This window comes from Oncorhynchus masou, chromosome 27 (genome assembly GCF_036934945.1).
Source record: "Oncorhynchus masou masou isolate Uvic2021 chromosome 27, UVic_Omas_1.1, whole genome shotgun sequence".
NCBI lineage: Eukaryota > Metazoa > Chordata > Actinopteri > Salmoniformes > Salmonidae > Oncorhynchus > Oncorhynchus masou.
In genome coordinates this window covers 12,659,456-12,685,998 of record NC_088238.1, presented here as the reverse complement: position 1 = coordinate 12,685,998, position 26,543 = coordinate 12,659,456, and the positions used below count along the sequence as shown (strand labels likewise).

Here is a 26,543-nt window from a genome sequence, read left to right as displayed (position 1 = left end):
GTTTCCCAAAAGCCTCGTAGCACTAAGATCCTCTTAATTACTAATCTAAATGGATGAAAGGTGATCGAGGTGCTACGATGCATTTGGGAAACCAGCCCTGGACATTACACCAAAGTAAAAGTACTGTAGTGACACAAACTTTTCTCATACTGTCTGCATCTGGCTGACAGAGCAGGCCTTAGAGACCCTACCGTCAGATTAAACACATCGTTTAGGGGGCTGAACGTCTCGCTGAATATCAATTAGCTGCCGGGCGAATAAATAAGCGGCAGCCATGTTTTTTAATTAGCAGAGTGCTGCAGTTTGGCTGCTGTGTGAAGGGAGCAAAAATGCAAACAGTGTGTGTGTGTGTGTGTGTGTGTGTGTGTGTGTGTGTGTGTGTGTGTGTGTGTGTGTGTGTGTGTGTGTGTGTGTGTGTGTGTGTGTGTGACACAAGCACAATGTGCTGTGTCAGGAGCCGACTTTCATTCCAACTCCCTCACTCTTTAAAGACTTCTAAAGGAAGGTAAAGAGCAGAAATAAGTGCAGCATTGAGAGAGCTCAGAGTGTTGGGGAACGTGATGATGGAGAACTGCATTACCTCATAAGCATGTACACACAATTTCTAGTCAGGATTCATACGCGCTCCCAACTTTTGCACATCCTGAAAGATAACTCACCTGGTTTAGCTACAATTACAGAATTAACATATCGCTTTGATGACATCCTTGCATATGATGGCATTGCAAACAAAGCACACTAAATTGGAACCACTATGAGCCTGTCTATGACTGGCCCCATCCCTCACTGCATCATAATCAATGCTCTCTCACTCAGGCAGCCCATCTAAATGACCGGTACAACACACAGGTCAGAGTTGCACGGTGGGGCCCATACATCACAGAGCTGCTTGACAGGGCCCGGTGACAAACTAATTCTGATGCGGTGTACTGTCCGCTCCAGCAGGCAAAGGGTCAGGGGTCAGGCCAATGTGACCGCTGGCTGGTGTCAATTGGCTGAGGAACAGAGGTGGTGTGAGGGAAGTGAGAGATGGAGGGAGGAGAAGGACAGAGAAAGATTAAGGAGAGAGAGAGAGAAGGTGTCCAGTGCAGGTCAATGAATATGGATGAACAGGGCAGAAAGAGAGGTGAATTTGAGTTGTCAAATTTGGACGAGGTGAATATTTGAAGACTAATCAATCAATAACAAACAAGCAGTGCCGGCAAACAACTTCACTACCACAAACATACTTCATTCACCATGCACAGACATGCATACACACACACACACACACACACACACACACCATTCACTAGACATAAATCCACCCACCCACACACACACATACCACCTCCTAAACCCAATACGCCACATCACCCACCTCTATCTTTAATGGTATGATCCACAGATCAAATCAAAATGATGGCAGAGGATACGATGTCTCTCTTACTGGCAGCATTACATCAACATATTACACTGAGTGGCTCTTAAACATCAGGAGAGAGCAGCCCTTCTGTTAGGAGTCCATTGGCTCGCCCCACTAGTCATTCTACCACCTTGCTAATTACACTTAAGAGGCAGAGTTCTACAGAGGAGCAGTAAAGTTCATCGCCAGCTATTACTCTCTCTAGGACAGGTATAGGACACCTATAACGATGGCAGGTATACGATGGCCAGTAATCAACGGAAACTCCCTTTTCCCCTCACACACACACACACAAAGGAGAGTTACATTTAATTCATTCAACTTTCTCGATATATGCAAGCACGCCACGGATGCCACACGCACACACTTGAACGTCATCGAGGTGTGGCAGAGACCCACAGGCTTAAGTGTCTGTCCCACCGTGTGTGTCTGTCTGGAGCAGTGAGTAATGGATAAGGATGCCTCTGGAGGTCAAAGGGCAGACCTGGGCAGGACAGAGGGCGTGTGTGCTTGTGTGTGTGTGCTTGTTTAAAGACGCTCATCACTCATCCGTCACGAGCTCAATGGCTGTGAGTAGAGCTCACATTAGGCCTGGTCTACAGCAGCTGTCCTTAAATCACTGATGGGGGCTGATAGAAAGATGTTACCCCCCCACCCCTGGTCTCTCACCAAGACCCTGCTGCCCCTAGTGTCTATGTGACATTAAGATCAATACAGACCACAGGAGGCTGCGGAGGGGAGAAAGGGTCATAATAAGAGATAGCAATGGAGCAAATGGAATGTGTTTGACACACAGTGACAGACAAATCTTTGGACACAGTCTCAAGGGTTTGTCTTTACTTTGACTATTTTCTACATTGGAGAATAATAGTGAAGACAAAGCTGTCAAGGCAAAGGGTGGCTACTTTGAAGTATTCAAATATATTTGGATTTGTTTAACACTTCTTTTGGTTACTACATGATTCTACATGAGTGTTATTTGACAGGGTTGATGTCTTCACTATTATTCTACAATGCAAAACATAATAAAGACATTTTTAAAGAGAAATATGTGCCTTGGTATTGATAGAGGACTGCTTTTCAGCAAGGTGCTGTGTTCCTAATGAACACCATAACTAAAACATTCCACTAAAATGTCTAGGCTAGTTAGGAACATAACTCAATTCATTTCCATCCATTTGGAATCATTTAAGGAATATCACTGAACTGCTCATGCTTGGTAAAATGATCAATATTACATTGATTCATTAGCTGATCAGCAGCTCGTGTTGTAAACCGACTGATTGATAATCCTGGCTGATTGATAATCGTCTCGGCTCCCCTGGGGCTTGTGGAAAGGAGGGGGGGGGAACCTCAGGAGGATCCTACCCATCTGTCACTTTCAGCAGGCGCTAGTGTCTGAGGAGGCCCTGGTCGTTCATTACCTCCATGGTCCTGAAGTGTGGACAACAACCACACAAAGACCAAACTAGAGCCAGGGCTCTATGGAGCCATCTATAACAACGGGGAGAAAAAGACACGAGGATACAGAGTGGTGGGAGGCAGAACACTCCCGGTTACGTCTCAAATGGCAGCACATACACCAAAAAGTACACTACTTTGGGCCTGAGCCCTCGTGGAAAATGTAGGGAATTGGGTGCCATTTGGGACGCAGGCCTTGACCTGAGTGTAGAGGACACACTGTGTGACGTGAAGGAACAGGTTTACTGCCTTCAGAGGACAGACTCCCCTGGGGGACTGGGAACAACAGAAAGAAAGAGGGGGAAAACAATCCGGAGAGGGTCAAAGTGATGCAGGGAGGGAAGACAATGGAAGGGGTTGACAGAGAAAGAAAAAAAGAGAGAAAGAAAAGCAAATGGCAAAAGAGATGGATGTGGAGAATGTGCTGGTGACATTGGGACCTCACGCTGGTGCTGCCGATGCAGAAGCCAGCCGGCCGCTACAACAGACCTCCGCTGGCCGACCGGCCGCTCCACAGACCTACGCTGGCCGGCCGGCCCCTACAACAGACCTCCGCTGGCCGGCCGGCCCCTACAACAGACCTCCGCTGGCCGGCCGGCCCCTACAACAGACCTCCGCTGGCCGGCCGGCCCCTACAACAGACCTCCGCTGGCCCGGCCGGCCCCTACAACAGACCTCCGCTGGCCGGCCGGCCCGGCCCCTACAACAGACCTCCGCTGGCCGGCCGGCCGGCCCCTACAACAGACCTCCGCTGGCCCCCAACAGCCGGCCGGCCCCCTACAACACCTCCGCTGGCCGGCCGGCCCCTACAAGCAGACCTCCGCTCCGCCGGCCGGCCGGCCCCTACAACAGACCTCCGCTGGCCGGCCGGCCCCTACAACAGACCTCCGCTGGCCGGCCGGCCCCTACAACAGACCTCCGCTGGCCGGCCGGCCCCTACAACAGACCTCCGCTGCCCGACCGGCCCCTACAACAGAACTCCGCTGGCTGGCTGACTGCTTCAATAGTACTCCACTGACTGATGTTGTAGAAATATTGGTCCAATAATATTTCTCAGATACCGGAACTTGTGAATTCAAAAGAGACTTTATTACAAAGTAACAAGTCGAGCTGGTCCATGGATCAACTGTCTTCCCAGCCTCGGCACACTCCTTTTATACAGTTTTCATCCTTAAATCACAAAGTTACTCCTCCTTATGTTAATGATCAATTATTTTTTGCTTCGCGCCACTATTGTTCCCACACCCTAAATTCTTCTTTGAGGCAGGCTTTTTCCCGCCTCAACAAATCACTGAACCAATTATATTTGTGGCGCAACTGACAGTTTGGTTTTAAAAAATTATAGGGGCCTCTACTAGGCTGCAGTCACAAGTAAATTCATTATATAGATTATATCAGCGCCCACCAGGCTATAGTCATAAGTACATTCATTTTTTGATTATGACATTTCTTATCCATGCATGCATCTGGATTATAATGGGTGTCTATTTCTTTTGTATATTGGCTTTTTTATGCTATACAGGTGTGGTTACAGGTTCCTCTAAAGCTTTTAATGATTCTGCTTCATTACATCATTATTTCACAATATGCTACTGAAAAATCACCATACTGACTGCTTCAATAGACCTCCACTGGCTGGCTGACCGCTTCAATAAACCTCCACTGGCTGGCTGACCGCTTCAATAGACCTCCACTGGCTGGCTGACCGCTTCAATAGACCTCCACTGGCTGGCTGACCGCTTCAATAGACCTCCACTGGCTGGCTGACCGCTTCAATAGACCTCCACTGGCTGGCTGACCGCTTCAATAGACCTCCACTGGCTGGCTGGCAATAGACCTCCACTGGCTGGCTTCAATAGACCTCCACTGGCTGACCGCAATGACCTCCACTGGCTGGCTGCTTCAATAGACCTCCACTGGCTGGCTGCTTCAATAGACCTCCACTGGCTGGCTGACCGCTTCAATAGACCTCCACTGGCTGGCTGACCGCTTCAATAGACCTCCACTGGCTGGCTGACACTGGCTGGCTCAATAGACCTCCACTGGCTGGCTGACCGCTTCAATAGACCTCCACTGGCTGGCTGACCGCTTCAATAGACCTCCACTGGCTGGCTGACCGCTTCAATAGACCTCCACTGGCTGGCTGACCGCTTCAATAGACCTCCACTGGCTGGCTGACTGCTTCAATAGACCTCCACTTTCTTCTTACTCGCTTGCTGTGTGTTCATCCACATTACTTACTCACCTCCTCTGGTTTCCCTCCCTTCTACATCTGTCCATTCTTCTCCCATCCATCACTCAATACCTCAGCACTTCTTCACCCTCTCCATATGGTTCCAATACCTCTGGTGTACACCCTGCAACCTCCACATAACTCTCTCCCTCTCCCCTTAAAAAGATCTAGTGTCATAAGCTAGACCAACTGTTCACTTCCAAAACAGACTCATTAATATGATTTATCCTGCAGTTAAACCATGAGAGAGAAGAGAGAAGGAAAAAAACAAGCTAACAAACAAGCCCGGAGAGTGCGGAGTGAACGCTGGTCGCCTGGGTGTACGAGAGAGCTCACTGCGCAATACACACACACTTAACACTAACAGAACAGTGACCCATCTGGCCCACTAGACTTCTCACTCCTGCTGGCTTCCCTGACCTTCGGACACTCAACAGCTAGACAATTAAGGAGCGGCGGGCAATGTCTCAGGGGGCCTGCAGCAATTATCAGAGCAGTTTAATAACCATGCTGTTACTCTGTGCCATTACTCTGCCAAGAGAATTTTAGATTCTTCGAATGTAAAACTAAAAAAAAAGACAACGTATGACAAGACAAAAAGGTGAGGAAAAATATTCATACACCATCTGTTTCCAGATCCCTCTTGAGCAAGGCTGATTCTGATTCCATCTCGGCTTCAGAAACTTTTACAATAACTAGCTTTTCAAAAATACTCCTACATCACCCGCACCGCAGCCGCCCGTTGCTTCCGAGGCTGTAAATTGACTTTACAAGCACTCTGTCAGAAAGCAGCTTTCCTGACACCTGCATTCATCCATCAATCCAAGCCAGCCATAGATCAGCTGCCCGCTTCTGGCAGCCAGCCATGCCAATTAGCTGCTGGGGTGAGGCAACCGTGCCCGCCACTGCCCGTGCCAGCCACAGGTCCTGCCAATTAGGTCTGACCTCTGTCTGACCAAATACTGGCGCTGACACATTGGCACTGCGTGTGGGCATCACAGTCTGGATGTCTGGATGGACCAGGGCAGAGTGGGCAGTAAGTAATGGCTAGTCATCAGGCACTCCCAGAGAGAGAATGTGGCACACACACAGCAGGGATTCATATCCTTTGATTGGATGTCAGTTGCCTATGCGCTAACACACACACACACACACACACACACACACTTTCGGACTCCAACACATAAAGCCCTTGTGAGTCCCCCAGATAAAGAGAGGCAGGTTTGCAGAAAGAGCAGCACCTCCAGTGGCAGGGGAATGAGACAGACTGACTGGCTTCTGAAGGACACACGGCTAACATGACTGACCCCTAAAACCAAGGACACACTGCTAACATGACTGACCCCTAAAACCAAGGACACACTGCTAACATGACTGACCCCTAAAACCAAGGACACACTGCTAACATGACTGACCGCTAAAACCAAGGACACACTGCTAACATGACTGACTCCTAAAACCAAGGACACACTGCTAACATGACTGACCCCTAAAACCAAGGACACACTGCTAACATGACTGACCCCTAAAACCAAGGACACACTGCTAACATGACTGACCCCTAAAACCAAGGACACACTGCTAACATGACTGACCCCTAAAACCAAGGACACACTGCTAACATGACTGACCCCTAAAACCAAGGACACACTGCTAACATGACTGACCCCTAAAACCAAGGACACACTGCTAACATGACTGACCCCGAAAACCAAGGACACACTGCTAACATGACTGACCCCTAAAACCAAGGACACACTGCTAACATGACTGACCCCTAAAACCAAGGACACACTGCTAACATGACTGACTAAACCTAACTCCAGATGTAACATGATGCTCCTAAAACCATAGCTAAAACCAAGACACACTGCTAACAAGGTAAAAAGGAACACTTAACATGAAGAAGTTTAAAAAAGGACACACTGCTAACATGACTATTCTAAATCTAGGAACACAGCTAACATGACTGAGCTAAAATAGAACCAAATGATGAGCTAAAACCACACCCTTTCCTAAATTTATGGTGACAGTCTGTCACAAGACAGACTATATTCTACATGGATGCGAAAACCAAGACACACTGCTAACATGACTGTATTAAAACCAAGGACCATGTAACATAGTAGTCTTCTAAAACCAAGGACCCTGTTTATCTGACTCCTAAAACAAAGACACTGGAACATGACTGATTCTAAAACCAAGGACACCTGTTTATCTGACTCTGCAAACTAAGGACACACTGCTAACATGACTGACGAAAACTAAAGGACTGGATTCTTCCACCTGTTTATCTGACTCCAAACCAAAGACACGGAGCTGGATTCTTCCCCTGTTTATCTGACTCCAAACTAAAGACACGGAGCTGGATTCTTCCCCTGTTTATCTGACTCCAAACTAAAGACACGGAGCTGGATTCTTCCCTGTTTATCTGACTCCAAACTAAAGACACGGAGCTGGATTCTTCCCCTGTTTATCTGATTCTTCCCTGTTTATCTCCCAAACTAAAGACACGGAGCTGGATTCTTCCCCTGTTTATCTGACTCCAAACTAAAGACACGGAGCTGGATTCTTCCCTGTTTATCTGACTCCAAACTAAAGACACGGAGCTGGATTCTTCCCTGTTTATCTGACTCCAAACTAAAGACACGGAGCTGGATTCTTCCCCTGTTTATCTGACTCCAAACTAAAGACACGGAGCTGGATTCTTCCCCTGTTTATCTGACTCCAAACTAAAGACACGGAGCTGGATTCTTCCCTGTTTATCTGACTCCAAACTAAAGACACGGAGGTGGATTCTTCCCCTGTTTATCTGACTCCAAACTAAAGACACGGAGCTGGATTCTTGAAAGAGACCCTGTTTATCTGACTCCAAACTAAAGACACGGAGCTGGATTCTTCCCTGTTTATCTGACTCCAAACTAAAGACACGGAGGTGGATTCTTCCCTGTTTATCTGACTCCAAACTAAAGACACGGAGCTGGATTCTTCCCCTGTTTATCTGACTCAAACTAAAGACAAACTAAAGACAAACTCCAAAAAGACACGGAGCTGGATTCTTCCCCTGTTTATCTGACTCCAAACTAAAGACACGGAGGTGGATTCTTCCCTGTTTATCTGACTCCAAACTAAAGACACGGAGCTGGATTCTTCCCCTGTTTATCTGACTCCAAACTAAAGACACGGAGGTGGATTCTTCCCTGTTTATCTGACTCCAAACTAAAGACACGGAGCTGGATTCTTCCCTGTTTATCTGACTCCAAACTAAAGACACGGAGCTGGATTCTTCCCCTGTTTATCTGACTCCAAACTAAAGACACGGAGCTGGATTCTTCCCTGTTTATCTGACTCCAAACTAAAGACACGGAGGTGGATTCTTCCCTGTTTATCTGACTCCAAACTAAAGACACGGAGCTGGATTCTTCCCTGTTTATCTGACTCCAAACTAAAGACACGGAGCTGGATTCTTCCCTGTTTATCTGACTCCAAACTAAAGACACGGAGCTGGATTCTTCCCCTGTTTATCTGACTCCAAACTAAAGACACGGAGCTGGATTCTTCCCCTGTTTATCTGACTCCAAACTAAAGACACGGAGCTGGATTCTTCCCTGTTTATCTGACTCCAAACTAAAGACACGGAGGTGGATTCGCTCCATGCATTTCTCTTGCTCCCTGGTGGAATCTTCTTTGTTGTTGTTGAAAAAAGGGGACGCTGTTTTTTCAAATGCCACCTACAAGTCCATCCAATTCAAAACCCAGCAAGTCTCCTCTAATACCTGGGAAGTTAAATTGTGGTCCATTATCAGCAGAGCCCAGTAGGCTGTATGTACAACGCAACAGCATTTGAAGTACACGTTTGTGCAAAGGGGACATTTGCTGGAGACGGCACTTTTTCTAAGGAAGAGAGGGAAGGAGAGAAAGAGGTAGGGGAAGAGAGAAGTGTGGGAGAGGGGTGGTGGTTGTGTAAGCTTAACGGAAGTCATTTTCAGGCCAGCCAAGCATCAAATGAAGACCGTTTAACTGGAGCATAGGTAGATTTTACGCTGGCAAGGGAGAGAAGATGGGCTTGAGGGTGACCGAGGGAGAGCAGTTGTCACGCGTTACATTAAACCCCACTGTTAGCTAGAAAGAAAGGACTTCATGCCAACTCACATTAAAGCCTGGTTATATTGATAGGGCAGACAAACAAAGACAGAGATTTAACCTGGCTACTGCTTCAGAATGCCATTATATCATCAGACTGCCATCATCAAGATAATAAGATACTGATAACTATGACAACAGTAATCGTGGTCCATTCAGTTATAGTCGGAGGATAAACAACAGGAATGTATAATTGGATGCAACATATGAGATGGGATAACAATCCACAGGCTTGGAGGTCCATTCTATTTCTGTTCAGAGGAGCCTTCAAATAACAGTCTAGAAATCAACAACCGTTTGTTCTTCATGTCACAAAAAAGCAATGCGACCGGTAACGGCGTTATGAAAAAAGCAAACACCTGCTGCTATTCCACCAACTTCTTAATGGAAGTGAAGAAAGGGCGGCCATTTTACACTTTAAGCGTATATTTTAAAAGGATGGCTTTTTTGATGGGGACTCTGACAAATCCGCCACTGTGGACCGTGGAGCTCAAGATGGATGTCTCTGGGTTTGATTGAAATGTCTGCCTTAGGGTTGAGCCTGTGTCTGGACTGGAATGGTGTGGCTCGTGATTGATTGGCTGTTCTGAGAGTTTTCGACTCCGGAGGGCAAGAATGGTTGAAAAGCAAAAAGGGATGGCGAAGTCTATGATTTCATTGAAGAGCAGACACACGGATGGACATGCAGACTGTGACTGTGTCTGGTGGCATATGTCATACGTCAATGTCCTTTTCTCTTCCTCATTGGTTACCATTCACAGCATGATTAGACTAGACTGAAGTGGATTAGCCTAACATTCACACTGCTACTGGTCAGGAAGTACTGTGCTGCTTTGCTTAAAGCTTACACAGGCATTATATTCATATTCAAATCAGTGAGATTAATAATGATGTTTTTTGCGTGGAACTTAACCCATCATTCCTTCAGGCCTGAGATACGAACCATCAAATGGGTACAACATACTCCACTTGAATAACATACTGTTAACTCATCAACAACAACAAACGGGACTGTTTTGACATGCTTTTGTTATGAAATATTCATTTCTACGAGAGAAAAAAATCCCATCAAAAAACGCACGTCCTTTGAACCACTCCATCGCGTCCAGTTATAGAAGACTGTACTACAGTTGAATATAATGAAACCCCTTCTATCCATGTTGCCTCCAACCTTTCCTCACACATCCACCTGAGTGGCAGAACACACGTGAGCCTTCACACAGTGGCATGTTCCCCAGCTATAGGACTGGTACATACGCCTGCTGCCTGCTGAGAGAACAATAAACAATGCCTAGCGCTTCCAAGTTTAAATTACCGTGGCGGCACCTTAGGGCAGGGGTGTCAAACTCCTTCCATAGGGGAGTATCTGCTGATTTTAGTTTTCTCCTTTAAATGTGTCCAATTAAAGACCTAGACAACCAGGCGAGAGGGCTTCCTAACTAATCAGTGACCTTAACAGATCAATCAAAGACAAGAGAGGAGTAAAAACCTGCAGACACTTGGCTCTCCGTGGAATGAGTTTGACACCTGTGCCTTAGGGGAATACAGTTACACAAGGGAAGCAGAGAGAAGTGGGAAGTCAGGGGGAAACGTCTTATTAACGCGCTGGAGCAGGGGGAACGGGTTTCATTAACGTCTCAGGGGGAACGCGTTTTATTAACGTCTCAGGGGGAACGTGTTTTATTAACGTCTCAGGGGGAACGTGTTTTATTAACGTCTCAGGGGGAACGTGTTTTATTAACGTCTCAGGGGGAACGGGTTTTATTAACGTCTCAGGGGCAACGGGTTTCATTAACCTCAGGGGCAACGGGTTTTATTAACGTCTCAGGGGGAACGGGTTTTATTAACGTCTCAGGGGCAACGGGTTTTATTAACGTCTCAGGGGCAACGGGTTTTATTAACGTCTCAGGGGGAACGTGTTTTATTAACGTCTCAGGGGCAACGGGTTTCATTAACGTCTCAGGGGCAACGGGTTTTATTAACGTCTTTCATTAACCTCAGGGGGAACGGGTTTATTAACCTCAGGGGGAACGGGTTTCATTAACGTCTCAGGGGGGGGGGGTTTCGGGTTTTATTAACGTCTCAGGGGGAACGGGTTTTATTAACGTCTCAGGGGGGGTTTCATTAACCTCAGGGGCAACGGGTTTTATTAACCTCAGGGGCGGTTTTTCATTAACGTTTCATTCTCAGGGGCAACGGGTTTCATTAACCTCAGGGGCAACGGGTTTTATTAACGTCTCAGGGGGAACGGGTTTCATTAACGTCTCAGGGGGAACGGGTTTCATTAACGCCTCAGGGGGAACGGGTTTCATTAACGTCTCAGGGGGAACGGGTTTCATTAACGTCTCAGGGGAACGGGTTTATTAACGTCTCAGGGGGAACGTGTTTTATTAACGTCTCAGGGGGAACGGGTTTCATTAACGTCTCAGGGGGAACGTGTTTCATTAACGTAGTAGAAGAGGGAAAGAGGTAATTGGAATGTTCTGAAGAGACTAGTGGGTTTAGTTGACTCAGGGGGAATAGTGTAGACTAGTGGGAATAGTGTAGACTAGTGGGAATAGTGTAGACTAGGGGAACGGGTTTATGTAACGACTCAGGGGAACAGGGGGTCATTAGACTAGTGGGAATAGTGTAGACTAGTGGGAATAGTGTAGACTAGTGGGAACGGGTTTCATTAACGACTCAGGGGAATGTTTAGACTAGTGGGAATAGGAAAGAGGTAATTGGAATGTTCTGAAGAGACTAGTGGGAATAGTGTAGACTAGTGGGAATAGTGTAGACTAGTGGGAATAGTGTAGACTAGTGGGAATAGTGTAGACTAGTGGGAATAGTATAGACTAGTGGGAATAGTATAGACTAGTGGGAATAGTATAGACTAGTGGGAATAGTATAGACTAGTGGGAATAGTATAGACTAGTGGGAATAGTATAGACTAGTGGGAATAGTATAGACTAGTGGGAATAGTATAGACTAGTGGGAATAGTGTAGACTAGTGGGAATAGTATAGGTGTGTGATAATGCGCTGACGCAGATCCTCAAGTCTGTGTCCTGGACAACGTAGAGATACTGTGGGTTGAACGTATGATACAGGCAGCACAAAGGTCTAAAGAAAAACACAACAAATGCTTTGAGTTTGGAAGTCAACATCCAGTCAACCTCCAAATCACAGAACTCTATAGTCAGAAATGATTCATAGTCACAAGGCGTATGACTATCAATGTTAGAAATAAAACAGGAACATCCAGGCTACTAGCCTATACAGCCTTGTGTGTGTGTGTGTGTGTGTGTGTGTGTGTCCACTCAGGCTTAAATGGCCATCGAGGCAATTCCCCTGGAAGGCCGCGTAATTGGTGGCTAATGCCATGGCGGTGTTGCCATTACAGGATGGCGTGGGGAGAATTCGAGCACAGTACACCTCTACCACTGTGTGTGATGTACCGGGGGTTCTATAGGGTCCTGCTGCCGTGGCGACGTGACATGCATCCTGATGAGAAGACCAATCAATACCTCGTAGAGTCAGGAGACTGAGGAGAGAAAACACAACAACTAACGCTTTCTTCTACCGCTCCAGCCTGACTTATGTAGAGCTTATGTAGGCTCGCCTCTATACCCGGTCCCTACTTCTTCACCTGCACTCCTCTTCCTCCACTCCGTTTCTCTTCATCCTCCATCTTATTCACCTCCTCTTCCCATCCCCTCTCCATCCTCCATCACCTAGTATTCCAATCACTCCCCTTACAACCAGTTTCACTGACATTCCTCCATGGAATAAATATGCTGTAAGGGTGTAGCACAGTATTTTCTTCCCAAGATTTAACAATAAGACCAAGGTGTTTCTTTATAATTGGGAAAAAAATACACTTTCTGTAATAGCAAAGCAGCACTTTTTGTAGATCCAGGGACAGGCTTGCTAAGAACCAAATCCCACAATAGGGTAAGGGTTGCAGCCTTGCAGTGGTGTGGGCTTATAGAGAAGACATTTAAAGCTTCTCTAACCGGTAATGTAGCACAGGTTCCTCTAGCTCAGTGGCTCCCAACCTAGTCCTTTCGAGGGACCACCAAATCACCATCAAAAGCTCGAGGACCACCATTCCCATAGTGTCAGAATTGTTTTACATTACACATCTTAGCGGTCAAATTTAGACCTCATGTTATCGGTGAATGTAGCAGATGAAATATATTACAGATGGATGTTTGTATTGTGAAAAGTAATGTAAAACTGTTTATAACAGGTTGAAAACCACTGCTCTAGCTGAATGTAAAATGGTGGTTCCATAGGAACACCATGAATGATCAAGCTGGGCTTTATCAATGACCAGAGAGCATTGATTTGATAAATGTGCTCTGCTAAGTGCAGGGCGGTGGTACGGCAAATGACTTCACAAATCATCTCTGAAAGCACCATCTAGGCCGCAACGTGTGCTTAGTACAGCAACCATGCTGCTCCCAAGGGCCTGTTTTCAAATCCTTTGCGACAATTTTACATTTCCCATTACAAACGCGTTACGTAGTGTCCTTGTCGTGCGATGTAAAGGTAACACACTGATTGACCCATGTTGGAACGATACATATACACAGTTAGGGGTCATCCCCAAAGCGTTTCACGTGCTCCATGTGTAAATGTAGCTTGTATCTATGCCAACCTCATATTTAAAATGTCTACAGAGAAATACATTATTCAGAGTGTCTGTACATTATTCTGAATATCAATCATGAAGTCAGAGTGAACATACTTCTGTAATGAAACTGCTTATTTTTTCCCCATTTTAAAGCACTGTGCTACTTCAAAGACAGTTGGGGAAGTGTCTTGGCGGCTGAAGAGAGACTGGTAGATTCCCAAATGAAACCCTATTCCCTTTATACTGCACTACTTGTGACAAAAGCAGTGCACTAGAAAGGGAATATGGTGCCAATTGGGAAGTAGCCAATGAGGAGAGATAGACAGCCGTCCCAGAGTTAACACCGAAAAATGACAATGAGGGAAGAAGGCGGGCGACTAGGCTGTCTTTTAAAAGGGAAAAGTCCATTTCCAGTTGAAAAGAACAGCGGGCATATGAGAGGACTGACAGCCTTGACAATTACATGAGTAAAATAGGCGCAGACTCGGTGATAACCCCTCGGATTCTATTAAACTCCAGAACTCTAAATGAATTCTCAAACAGGGAAATCATCACACACTTTCTGCTAAAAGAACAGACTTTCCCTCCTCTTCTGCTCTTTACTCCAGTGTGAGAGAGAGACAGAAAGAGAAGTGTAAAAAATAATGTTGTCTGTGTGCAAATATCTGTGAGAGTGTGTGTGCTCAATTTGCATGTACCCACTCATTTTAACACCCAGCTCCAGTCTCGTGGGACACCCAGCTCCAGTCTCGTGGGACACCCAGCTCCAGTCTCGTGGGACACCCAGCTCCAGTCTCCTGGGACACACAGCTCCAGTCTCCTGGGACACACAGCTCCAGTCTCCTGGGACACACAGCTCCAGTCTCCTGGGACACACAGCTCCAGTCTCTTGGGACACACAGCTCCAGTCTCTTGGGACACACAGCTCCAGTCTCTTGGGACACCCAGCTCCAGTCTCCTGGGACAGTCTCCTGGGACACACAGCTCCAGTCTCAGCTGGGACACACAGCTCCAGTCTCTGGGACACACAGCTCCAGTCTCTTGGGCTCCAGTCTGGGACACACAGCTCCAGTCTCTTGGGGGACACACCAGCTCCAGTCTCTCCTGGGACACCCAGCTCCAGTCTCTTGGGACACCCAGCTCCAGTCTCTTGGGACACCCAGCTCCAGTCTCTTGGGACACCCAGCTCCAGTCTCTTGGGACACCCAGCTCCAGTCTCCTGGGACACACACTGGGACACCAGCTCCAGTCTCTTGGGACACACAGCTCCAGTCTCTTGGGACACAGCTCCAGCTCCAGTCAGTCTCTTGGGACACACAGCTCCAGTCTCTTGGGACACACACAGTCTCCCAGCTCCAGTCTCTTGGGACACACAGCTCCAGTCTCTTGGGACACACAGCTCCAGTCTCCTGGGACACACAGCTCCAGTCTCTTGGGACACACAGCTCTTGGGACACCCAGCTCCAGTCTCTTGGGACACACCTCCAGTCTCTTGGGACAGCTCCAGTTGGGACACCCAGCTCAGTCTTGGGACACCCAGCTCCAGTCTCTTGGGACACCTTTCCAGTCTCTTGGGACACCCAGCTCCAGTCTCTTGGGACACCCAGCTCCAGTCTCTTGGGACACCCAGCTCCAGTCTCTTGGGGGGAGCATGTTAAAAGATGGTAAAGGCCCAGGGTTAACCTTGGAGCCAGTAAAAGAGTTTTAAACTGTCTCTCTTTATTACTGCCACTGCTGTGACGTGTAATTAGAGGACTGCCGCTGCTGTTACCTGTACTACAAGGACTGCCGCTGCTGTGACCTGTACTACAAGGACTGCCGCTGCTGTGACCTACAAGGACTGCCGCTGCTGTGACCTGTACTACAAGGACTGCCGCTGCTGTGACCTGTACTACAAGGACTGCCGCTGCTGTGACCCGCTCTACAGTACAGTACTGCTGTATACTGAGAGTTCTCTCTGGTGGACAGAAGCATGTAACAGTACTGGTAACTTAACGTCTGTCAGATGTCATGTCTCACCTTGAACCTTAACCCAGAGCGCAGGTTTTTCCTCACTGATCATCTGGACAAATCACCATTTCACAGGTGTTCACATCTTGCGAATTTCAGAAGGGGAGGGGACATTTGGCCCACAGACTTGCCCAGAACTCGCAAAGAGAGGGGGGGTGGAGCTACCGCCCTGCTTCCGTTCTCCATTGTAGTTTCTTTTGGAACACGTTGGCCCCCATAACTGGAGCCCTGCCAACTTGTTGTTGTAAACACATGCCAACTTGTTGTTTGCAGGGCTACAGTCCATATGACTGATCTGAGCTATCTGGACATTATTTTAACAGCACCAAGAGAGGACAGACACTTACATGGAGATACATGGCTGGTCCTATCCCTCCCTCCCTCCCTCCCTCCCTCCAAAAAAAAAATCATTAAATTAAAGATGACAAAGAACAAAACAGCTCTCTTCACAGATGCTGAAGGCGTATAGAGTCCCCGCTCTTCCTCCCCACCTCCCTCACTTTTACATTTTTTCGATTGGATCGTCGTTCCGAGCGAGGGATCCCTGATACACTCATCCTGCGGCGTGGTGGAATCGCGGCACGCCATGGCGTCTCGGCCCCCCAAAATGATTCATTTTTCTATTACAGCAATGAGCGTGTGAAATGAGCTATATAATCAATAGCGGAGGTTTGTAAACAGGGCCCGTTCTCCGGGGAGTGTGTTGTGTGTTTGTGTGTGCGCGCGTCTGTTGGCTGTCAAGGCAATGCAGGGATGACGCTGGTCTTGCTATATGTTTACAAGGGCTATTTACAGCAGATAAAGCCATAACTCTCTAAAATGAGGGTGGCTTTCTCAGACACAACGTCATAAAGGAAATAAGGGGACAGTGAAATATAAGAGGGCCCTGTAGGAAGATCAATTTCAGTTTAACCTAATCATATAGTGGTGATCATCAGAATGATATGGTGGAAGTGAAACCCCTCATTTCTCAGGTCTCTGAGGGGCTAGCGCGCGTGTGTATGTTCGTTCATGTGTGTCTAAGAATAATCAATCATTTGGCGGGTGCTTATATTTGTCCTGTTACACATTTGTATTAGTGTGTAATGCTAATGCTCTTATTGCGTGTGTGTGTGTGTAAGGGGTCACACAGGTCAGACGGCTCTATAGACTTCAGTTCAGGGCTATGCTCACACACCCGACATGTGTCACCGCTCCAGTCGTGACCTGTCAATTACCACATATGGATGTGTGTGTGTGTGTGTGTGTGTGTGTGTGTGTGTTTAGCCAATGATGGAAGGGAGCAATATTTAATATGAAAGAAGTGTCATTACTATGCACTCAAGCTAGAATACAAAAATACATGACTGGTTCCTGCTAAACTGCCCAATTAACAGTGCAGCCATTTAAATTCTAACCTCCTGTACCTCTTCCTGTCCTCTGAAGAGTATTAACAGCACTGCAAGACATTTGCTAAGTAGTTTCAACAGAAGTTATATGAAGGGCACAGCTCCAAGATCCAGACAAAATGTGAATATCATCTGCAGATGAAAAGCTAAAAAGTGGTAGAACTTCGAAACCTTCAAACGTCGCCGACGGGTCATGTTTCAGTGGAGTTGTTTTACAGATACTAGGATAATACTACACAGTATAGCATTAGGATGCCCAGCAGAACAAGATGTTTTACAGATACTAAGATACTACTACACGATATAGCATTAGGATGCCCAGCAGAACAAGATGTTTTACAGATACTAAGATACTACTACACGGTATAGCATTAGGATGCCCAGCAGAACAAGATGTTTTACAGATACTAAGATAATACTACACGGTATAGCATTAGGATGCCCAGCAGAACAAGATGTTTTACAGATACTAAGATAATACTACACGGTATAGCATTAGGATGCCCAGCAGAACAAGATGTTTTACAGATACTAAGATAATACTACACGGTATAGCATTAGGATGCCCAGCAGAACAAGATGTTTTACAGATACTAAGATAATACTACACACGGTATAGCATTAGGATGCCCAGCAGAACAAGATGTTTTACAGATACTAAGATAATACTACACGGTATAGCATTAGGATGCCCAGCAGAACAAGATGTTTTACAGATACTAAGATAATACTACACGGTATAGCATTAGGATGCCCAGCAGAACAAGATGTTTTACAGATACTAAGATAATACTACACGGTATAGCATTAGGATGCCCAGCAGAACAAGATGTTTTACAGATACTAGGATAATACTACACGGTATAGCATTAGGATGCCCAGCAGAACAAGATGTTTTACAGATACATTAGGATGCCCAGCAGAACAAGAAGATAAGAATACTACACGGTATAGCATTAGGATGCCCAGCAGAACAAGATGTTTTACAGATACTAAGATAATACTACACGGTATAGCATTAGGATGCCCAGCAGAACAAGATGTTTTACAGATACTAAGATAATACTACACGGTATAGCATTAGGATGCCCAGCAGAACAAGATGTTTTACAGATACTAGGATAATACTACACGGTATAGCATTAGGATGCCCAGCAGAACAAGATGTTTTACAGATACTAAGATACTACTACACGGTATAGCATTAGGATGCCCAGCAGAACAAGATGTTTTACAGATACTAAGATAATACTACACGGTATAGCATTAGGATGCCCAGCAGAACAAGATGTTTTACAGATACTAAGATACTACTACACGGTATAGCATTAGGATGCCCAGCAGAACAAGATGTTTTACAGATACTAAGATAATACTACACGGTATAGCATTAGGATGCCCAGCAGAACAAGATGTTTTACAGATACTAAGATACTACTACACGGTATAGCATTAGGATGCCCAGCAGAACAAGATGTTTTACAGATACTAAGATAATACTACACGGTATAGCATTAGGATGCCCAGCAGAACAAGATGTTTTACAGATACTAAGATAATACTACACGGTATAGCATTAGGATGCCCAGCAGAACAAGATGTTTTACAGATACTAAGATAATACTACACGGTATAGCATTAGGATGCCCAGCAGAACAAGATGTTTTACAGATACTAAGATAATACTACACGGTATAGCATTAGGATGCCCAGCAGAACAAGATGTTTTACAGATACTAAGATAATACTACACGGTATAGCATTAGGATGCCCAGCAGAACAAGATGTTTTACAGATACTAAGATAATACTACACGGTATAGCATTAGGATGCCCAGCAGAACAAGATGTTTTACAGATACTAAGATAATACTACACGGTATAGCATTAGGATGCCCAGCAGAACAAGATGTTTTACAGATACTAAGATAATACTACACGGTATAGCATTAGGATGCCCAGCAGAACAAGATGTTTTACAGATACTAAGATAATACTACACGGTATAGCATTAGGATGCCCAGCAGAACAAGATGTTTTACAGATACTAAGATAATACTACACGGTATAGCATTAGGATGCCCAGCAGAACAAGATGTTTTACAGATACTAAGATAATACTACACGGTATAGCATTAGGATGCCCAGCAGAACAAGATGTTTTACAGATACTAAGATAATACTACACGGTATAGCATTAGGATGCCCAGCAGAACAAGATGTTTTACAGATACTAGATAATACTACACGGTATAGCATTAGGATGCCCAGCAGAACAAGATGTTTTACAGATAGATAATACTACACGGTATAGCATTAGGATGCCCAGCAGAACAAGATGTTTTACAGATACTAAGATAATACTACACGGTATAGCATTAGGATGCCCAGCAGAACAAGATGTTTTACAGATACTAAGATAATACTACACGGTATAGCATTAGGATGCCCAGCAGAACAAGATGTTTTAGCAGATAAGATGTTTTACAGATACTAGGATAATACTACACGGTATAGCATTAGGATGCCCAGCAGAACAAGATGTTTTACAGATACTAAGATACTACTACACGGTATAGCATTAGGATGCCCAGCAGAACAAGATGTTTTACAGATACTAAGATAATACTACACGGTATAGCATTAGGATGCCCAGCAGAACAAGATGTTTTACAGATACTAAGATAATACTACACGGTATAGCATTAGGATGCCCAGCAGAACAAGATGTTTTACAGATACTAAGATAATACTACACGGTATAGCATTAGGATGCCCAGCAGAACAAGATGTTTTACAGATACTAAGATAATACTACACGGTATAGCATTAGGATGCCCAGCAGAACAAGATGTTTTACAGATACTAAGATAATACTACACGGTATAGCATTAGGATGCCCAGCAGAACAAGATGTTTTACAGATACTAAGATAATACTACATAGTCCTCTGTTTTGGTTATGGGATGGTCCCACCTATGAGGAGCACAGTGATCATCACCCTGGTTACAGAGGGAAATGAGCTGCCATCAGGGCCATTACAGTCATCAACCCCTAGCTAGTGGGTGTACAGGCATTTGTTCCAGCCCAGCACTAAAACACTTAATTCACCTAATCAACATCTGGTCTTGATGACTGTGAAAGTCAGTGTTCGTGCTGGGCTGAGAACAAAACCAATTGACGAAGGGGGGGGTTGAGAAACGGTTGGAGGGGGTTAGGGACTTACGTAAAGCTGGGTGCGTAGCCTCTCGTCCTCAGCGCTGACCTTCTCCCTCATGACAGCCTGCGTCAGGGAATTATGGGTCGTGGCTCTCTCCAGCTCCAGGATACGACCCACCTCATCCTTCACACTGGCCTGGGCCTCAGCCTCAGCAAAGGATGCAGCATGGACCTTCTCCTCCTCCAGCCTGACAGAGACAGACAGTTAACATTTACAACACTAGACAGACAAAGGACAGAAGCACATACGCAAGCAGACACGTACACACACACACACACACACACACACGATATACACACACAAACACACACAGCTCAAGTTTATGAAAACTGAAAAGTAGTGTGTAATTATTCATTATAATTTTGCTGAGTTTGATAGTCACATTGTTTCTTGTAAGTGAATATCTCAGGAATAGTTAAACGAGTTGTCAGGACTATAATAATTTTTATCACATTAAATAAGAGATCATCAGGAAATGTCCTCTGTAGTGGCCACCCAGATGCCATGACTATGTTATTCACCTAAATGAAACATTAGTTCCATAAATGATCCGTTTAGCCCATACGTGTCCCCCTATGACTTGGACGTTCTGGTGAACACTCACTAGTCTTTCCCTCTCATTTTAGCAGATGTACTTTGCCGTAATGATCTGATCACACCATGCAACAAGGGATGTAGCCTACAGTCAGAGAGGGAAAATGGACAGTGTTGATAGGCAGGTGAACTGTCCAAAGGGGTTACAAGGTAAACGTGGGAGGCGGGATTAGGTTGTCTCCTGTGCTCCTTGATTGGCAGAGATCTCAGAAAAGAAGGCAACTTCATAACATAAAATGTACTGTATATGCCATATCAAATAATCAAGTGGACTTCCCGAATGTAGTATTTTAGCTGTGACAGAACATACATTTTTGTTGTTGTAGATTTGCGTTATTCCACAAAGTTCTATTAGGTGCTGCAGTGAGTGGGAGGGGGCTGTATAACCACGTGACGTAGCTCTACCTCACTCTCCCTGAGTGAAAGAGGTGAGCACTTTGACAGACAGTCCAATGAGTCAGAGGGGTTTAGGAACAGGCACATTTTGTCGTTATTCCCCTTTAAATCCACAAGCTGGTCTTGTGGTTCGCCAGCTGGCAGAAAGAGGGCGACATTGAAGACTTTACAGTTGAAAATGACCAAGGGTCAAAAGAAAGGTTATGTCAGAAGATGATCAATTGAAGTTTGAAAGCTATGACGCAGTAGGTTTTTCTCACCAAGTCTGGCTTTGCTTTGAAATGCCTCAAAGCCCTAAGTTTGGTGATTCATTTAGACGTGACACTTTCCTGCGAAATCCCCCCCCCGGACATATTTACATAGGAAGAGTGCAGTGTTATTTTGAGCTGGTAAACCTGCACACACTTCCCACCAGACAATTGGAACGATGCAACTTTTTGAAGCGTCACTAGGCATTAGATTCTTATAGTTGCTTGGCAACACGTTCATCGCTACACTGCGTGCGCTGGTGTGATTGGTGAAGGAAGGTCCCTGAACAGTGAGATCCAAACTGTTCCTCTGTTCAGAATCAAACACACCAGCCTAATATACAGTGCATTCATAAAGTATTCAGACCCCTTGACTTTTTCCACATCTTGTTAGGTAACAGCCTTATTCTAAAATTGATTACATAGATTTTTCCCCTCATCAATCTACACACAATACCCCATAATGACAAAGTAAAACCTTTTTGGTGGACATTTATGCAAATGTATTCAAAAATAAATAATTTACATAAGTATTCAGACCCTTTAGTTAGTACTTGCTGAAGCACCTTTGGCAGTGATTACAGCCTGAGTCTTCTTGGGTATGATGCTTCAAGCTTGGAACACCTGTATTTGGGGAGTTTCTCCCATTCTTCTCTGCAGATCCTCTCAAGCTCTGTCAGGCTGGATGGGGAGCGTTGCTACACAGATATTTTCAGGTCTCTCCAGAGATGTGCGATGTTGTATTGGCTGTGCGCTTAAGGTCATTGTCCGGTTGGAAAGTGAACCTTTGCCCAAGTCTAAGGTCCTGAGCTCTCTGGAGTGGGCTGTCATGTTCCTTTTACTGAGGATTGGCTTCCGTCTGGCAACTCTACCATAAAGGCCTAATAGATGGAGTGCTGCAGAGATGGTTGTCTTTCTGGAAGGTTCTGCCATCTCCAACTCTGGAGCTCGGTCAGAGTGACCATTGGGTCGTTGGTCTCCTCCCTGACCAAGGCCCTTCTCCCCTGATTGCTCAGTTTGGCCGGCGGCCAGCTCTCGGAAGAGTCTTGGTGGTTCCAAACTTCTTCCACTTACGAATGATGGAGGCCCCTGTGTTCTTGGTGACCTTCAATAATGCAGTAATGTATTGGTACCCTTCCCCAGATCTGTGCCTCGACACAATCCTGTCTCGGAGCTCTACGGACAATTCCTTCGACCTCATGGCATGGATTTTGCTCTGACATGTACAGTCAACTGTGGGACATTATATAGACAGGTGTGTGCCTTTCCAAATCAAGTTAATTTACCACAGGTGGACTCCAATCAAGTTGTAGAAACATCAAGGATGATCAATGGAAACAGGATGCACCTGAGCTCAATTTCAAGTCTCATAGCAAAGGGTCTGAATACTTATATAAATAAGGTATTTCTGTTTCAATACATTTGCAAAAAAATGTTAATACTGTTTTCACTTTGTCATTATGGGGGATTGTGTGTAGATTGATGACATTATTTTTTCTCATCAGTTTTAGAATAAGGCTGTAACGTGACAAAATGTGGAACCAAGGGTCTGAATCCTTTCCGAAGGCTCTGGAAGTGAAGACACACCGAACCACGGAGGAGAAATGTGGGTGTGATTAGCCTACAATACTGACTGAGGAAATATAGCAAATCAACTACGTTGACCTACGCTCTAAAATACAACTTAAACTATTCTATGGCTGAAACAGTAACAGGAAGGCTAGATGGGTGGTCCGATAGTGATCAACCAAAGTTAAAATAACATTCCTATGACCACCAGTCCACAACAACCCATCATTAAACTGATAGACGAATCAAACAGTTCATCATCCACCACTAAGACCTTCTATAGGTTGACTGGCCCTGGGTGAAATGGTCCAATATACAGCTGATGTTTGGTCTGCTACCTCTGATGTCAGAGAGCAGGGGGGAGCAGGGGTGACTTGCAATGTTTTTCAGAGTGAAGCAGAGCGAGAGGGGGAAGAAGAGAGAGTTTAGCCATGTCCAGTCTCACAGTCCACTGAGCTGCACAGGTCAGCACTCTCCATCCATCATGGGCTCTCACACACACACACACACACACACACACACAGTAGAATAACATTCCTTTTCAAAAGATAAAAACATTCTGTTTTCCATCTCTCCCGTGTAATAGTGAGTGAGCATGCAGGTCTTCTGTGTGTGTGTTTACATGCCTGTCTGCCCGCGTGTTAGTGTCAGGTGTGTGTGTGCTCTGAGATCATCTTTAATGGCCCCTTCCCTCCACCAGGTCCTACAGACCTTTGAAGACACTGAAGGAGCCCAAGGAGTCAGAGGAGATCGGGTTGAAGGCAGCTAAAGGAGCGGCCATTAGCCCTGGCCAACAACAGAGCAACTCAGACAATAGACGAAAAGTCCACACCGTAACAATGAGAAGTAATGGGAGTGCCTTGCTGAGAAACAGCAGCAAAGCAAAACCTTTAAAACCCACGCACACACCCTCAACAAGTGCAAACCCAAGCAAAACGGCTATCGCAGGGCAAGGTGCTATCTATCCACCTCACCTCTATTGCTTTCTGATCATTATTGTCCGTCTAGGGATATTGGGCACATTTTTCATTCGCTGTGGAAGACTGGCAAGAGAGAAAGTGTGTGTGTAGCTACCAGGGGGAAGGAATCATCTTCTTGGGAATAGGTGGATGCCTTCCCCTCCACATGTGGAGATAGAGAGACTATAATCTTTGGTTAAAGAACTGGGAGATTGGCTGTTTGGGGCTGGGTGTGTTTTTGATGGCTCAGTGGTCTGATACTTGAAATAGGGCGAGGGTGTGTAAAAGAAGGTTATTGAGGGATATCATCACTTTGGAGAGGACTGCATGTGCTCCTCAGCCACTCCAGAGAGGCACCCAAAACACAACACTCTGCTTTCAGCACGTTGAAAGTGACCTTGAACAAGAAGTACTTCACTTTTGGTGACGTGTGAAATGAAATGTAGGAAAAATAAACTGCTGTCACAAATGTTATGGCGAGTCCTTAACGAGTCCTGAAGAAAAACAATTGACAGATGTTCAGTCAGTCTGAAGGTTGGGGGCATGAACATACAGTAGGTGTTGAGGTTAAGGCCAGGCAAACAGTGATCATGTTAGGTCAACATGTGCTGAGGTCACCACTATGTGGTAAGGTCAATTAACACACCCTGATTTGCAGGCGTTCCAAACCATTCTCTACTGCCCTACGGCCTCTTGCTTCTCAAACTAGAGCAGGTTTAACACACTTTTATGGACTTTGCACCAATTTAACTGCCATTCATTATTATGTGTTATGTTGTGTCACATGTGTAACTTTGAATGCTGCCATCTTGGTCAGAACCCACTGGAAAAAAAGATGTAAATCTCAATGTGATTTCTCTGGTTAAAGACACACACACACACACACACACACACACACACACACACACACACACACACACACACCTCTATCAAATAACATATGGGTCAACAAACTGTTGAATTCCAAAATACTGAACATCAGATCTACTCAAAGACCCCTCCTCATCTCCTACACCCTTCCCCCTTAAAATCTCAAAGTCTCCCCGCTCGCAGAGTTGTAGATATGGATTGTAGCAGTCTTGTGTAATGGTGCTGAGGTGTGCCCAGGGCCCAAACCAAACGCCTCTGAAGAAAGAGGTTTAAAAGGCACCATGCAATTTTAATGTGGGAATAATGTTGTTGAATGCTGGGGATGAATCATTGATGGGTTAGCCCCCCCCACCCCCTAGGGGCAAAGGAGGCTGGTATTACCAGGTGATGGAGGGTGGCTCCAGATCCCTCATACCTTTCAGTCAGTGAAGTACCACCTTTCTATAGGAGTTGAGCCCTTCTTACACCTGGCCAATGAGGACGCCTGGTGTGACCTGTACTGTTCTAAAGCTGAGCTGCTTCTCTCACTATGCAGACAGAAAAAGCAAATGTGAATTCTAATTATACCTTTGTTTTCCGCTAAAGAATCAAAACACAGGGTACAAGCAGAAAATGCTATTAATGGACTGTGTTAGCGGGAGAGGGAAATCCTAACTCATTTGTATTGTTGTTTACAGAAATGACAATTAACTTGAGGGGAAAACACACTCCTCCCCAGAGAGAGGCAGTCAACATGAGGAAATGTATCAGGTGTGAAATTATCTCCAGTGCTGGAGCCTGAGGGCATATAGGACCTGTGCTGCCACATCCTAATGGTGAGCTGCTCTAGAGATTATGTGTAAGTAAAGAAATATATTTACTATAACAGACATACCCATTCAAAGTCAACATTCTGTGATGAGTGGATTCCAGTTCTATGGTGACAGAAGGGAGGGACGCACTCCGTAAGTGCAACACATTTAATCACACAACCAGCCATGTGTCAAGTCATCTACATGTTGATAAGGCTACTAAGTTAATGGTGTGAATGCATCTCACCTCTGATAAAAGGGTAGTACTGAAAAGAAGGGAGAGAAAAGGCCTAGACAGCTGCTAGTGTGTGATACATCTTCACTTTCGTCTTGGCGTAATGTACCCAGCCGGTAAAACACTGGTATCCCTCTGGGACCGGTTCGTACATAAAACACCCTTTATTCAGGCTGCAAAGACATCCGTTTCCTCCTTAAGTAGTTTTAATAGCGTGCTGCTGGAGTTTGGGGGGGAATATGCGTACTGTCTTCTTCCTTAATAAAACTACATTTTCAAACCGTTTTCAGATATATTCCGGAAGATGCACACTGCAGCAGTCTGTTGTTTACCCCAAGCTGAACACAGGCACAACATCAGGAAGTAGCAGTAGCCACTCTAGCATGGTGGTGGAAAATTAGCT

At 45.5% G+C, this 26,543-nt stretch overlaps 1 protein-coding gene across 2 annotated transcripts in view; it reads right to left on the bottom strand.

The window, feature by feature from the left end:
* LOC135515625 (MICOS complex subunit MIC19-like) overlaps positions 1-26,543 on the bottom strand; it is a 118,104-nt gene that overhangs the window by 62,001 nt on the left and 29,560 nt on the right. For both annotated transcript variants that reach the window (XM_064939252.1, XM_064939253.1), the window contains exon 5: positions 20,485-20,665. In XM_064939252.1, coding sequence (XP_064795324.1) covers positions 20,485-20,665 — 181 coding nt within the window. The remainder of the gene's footprint in view (positions 1-20,484; positions 20,666-26,543) is intronic.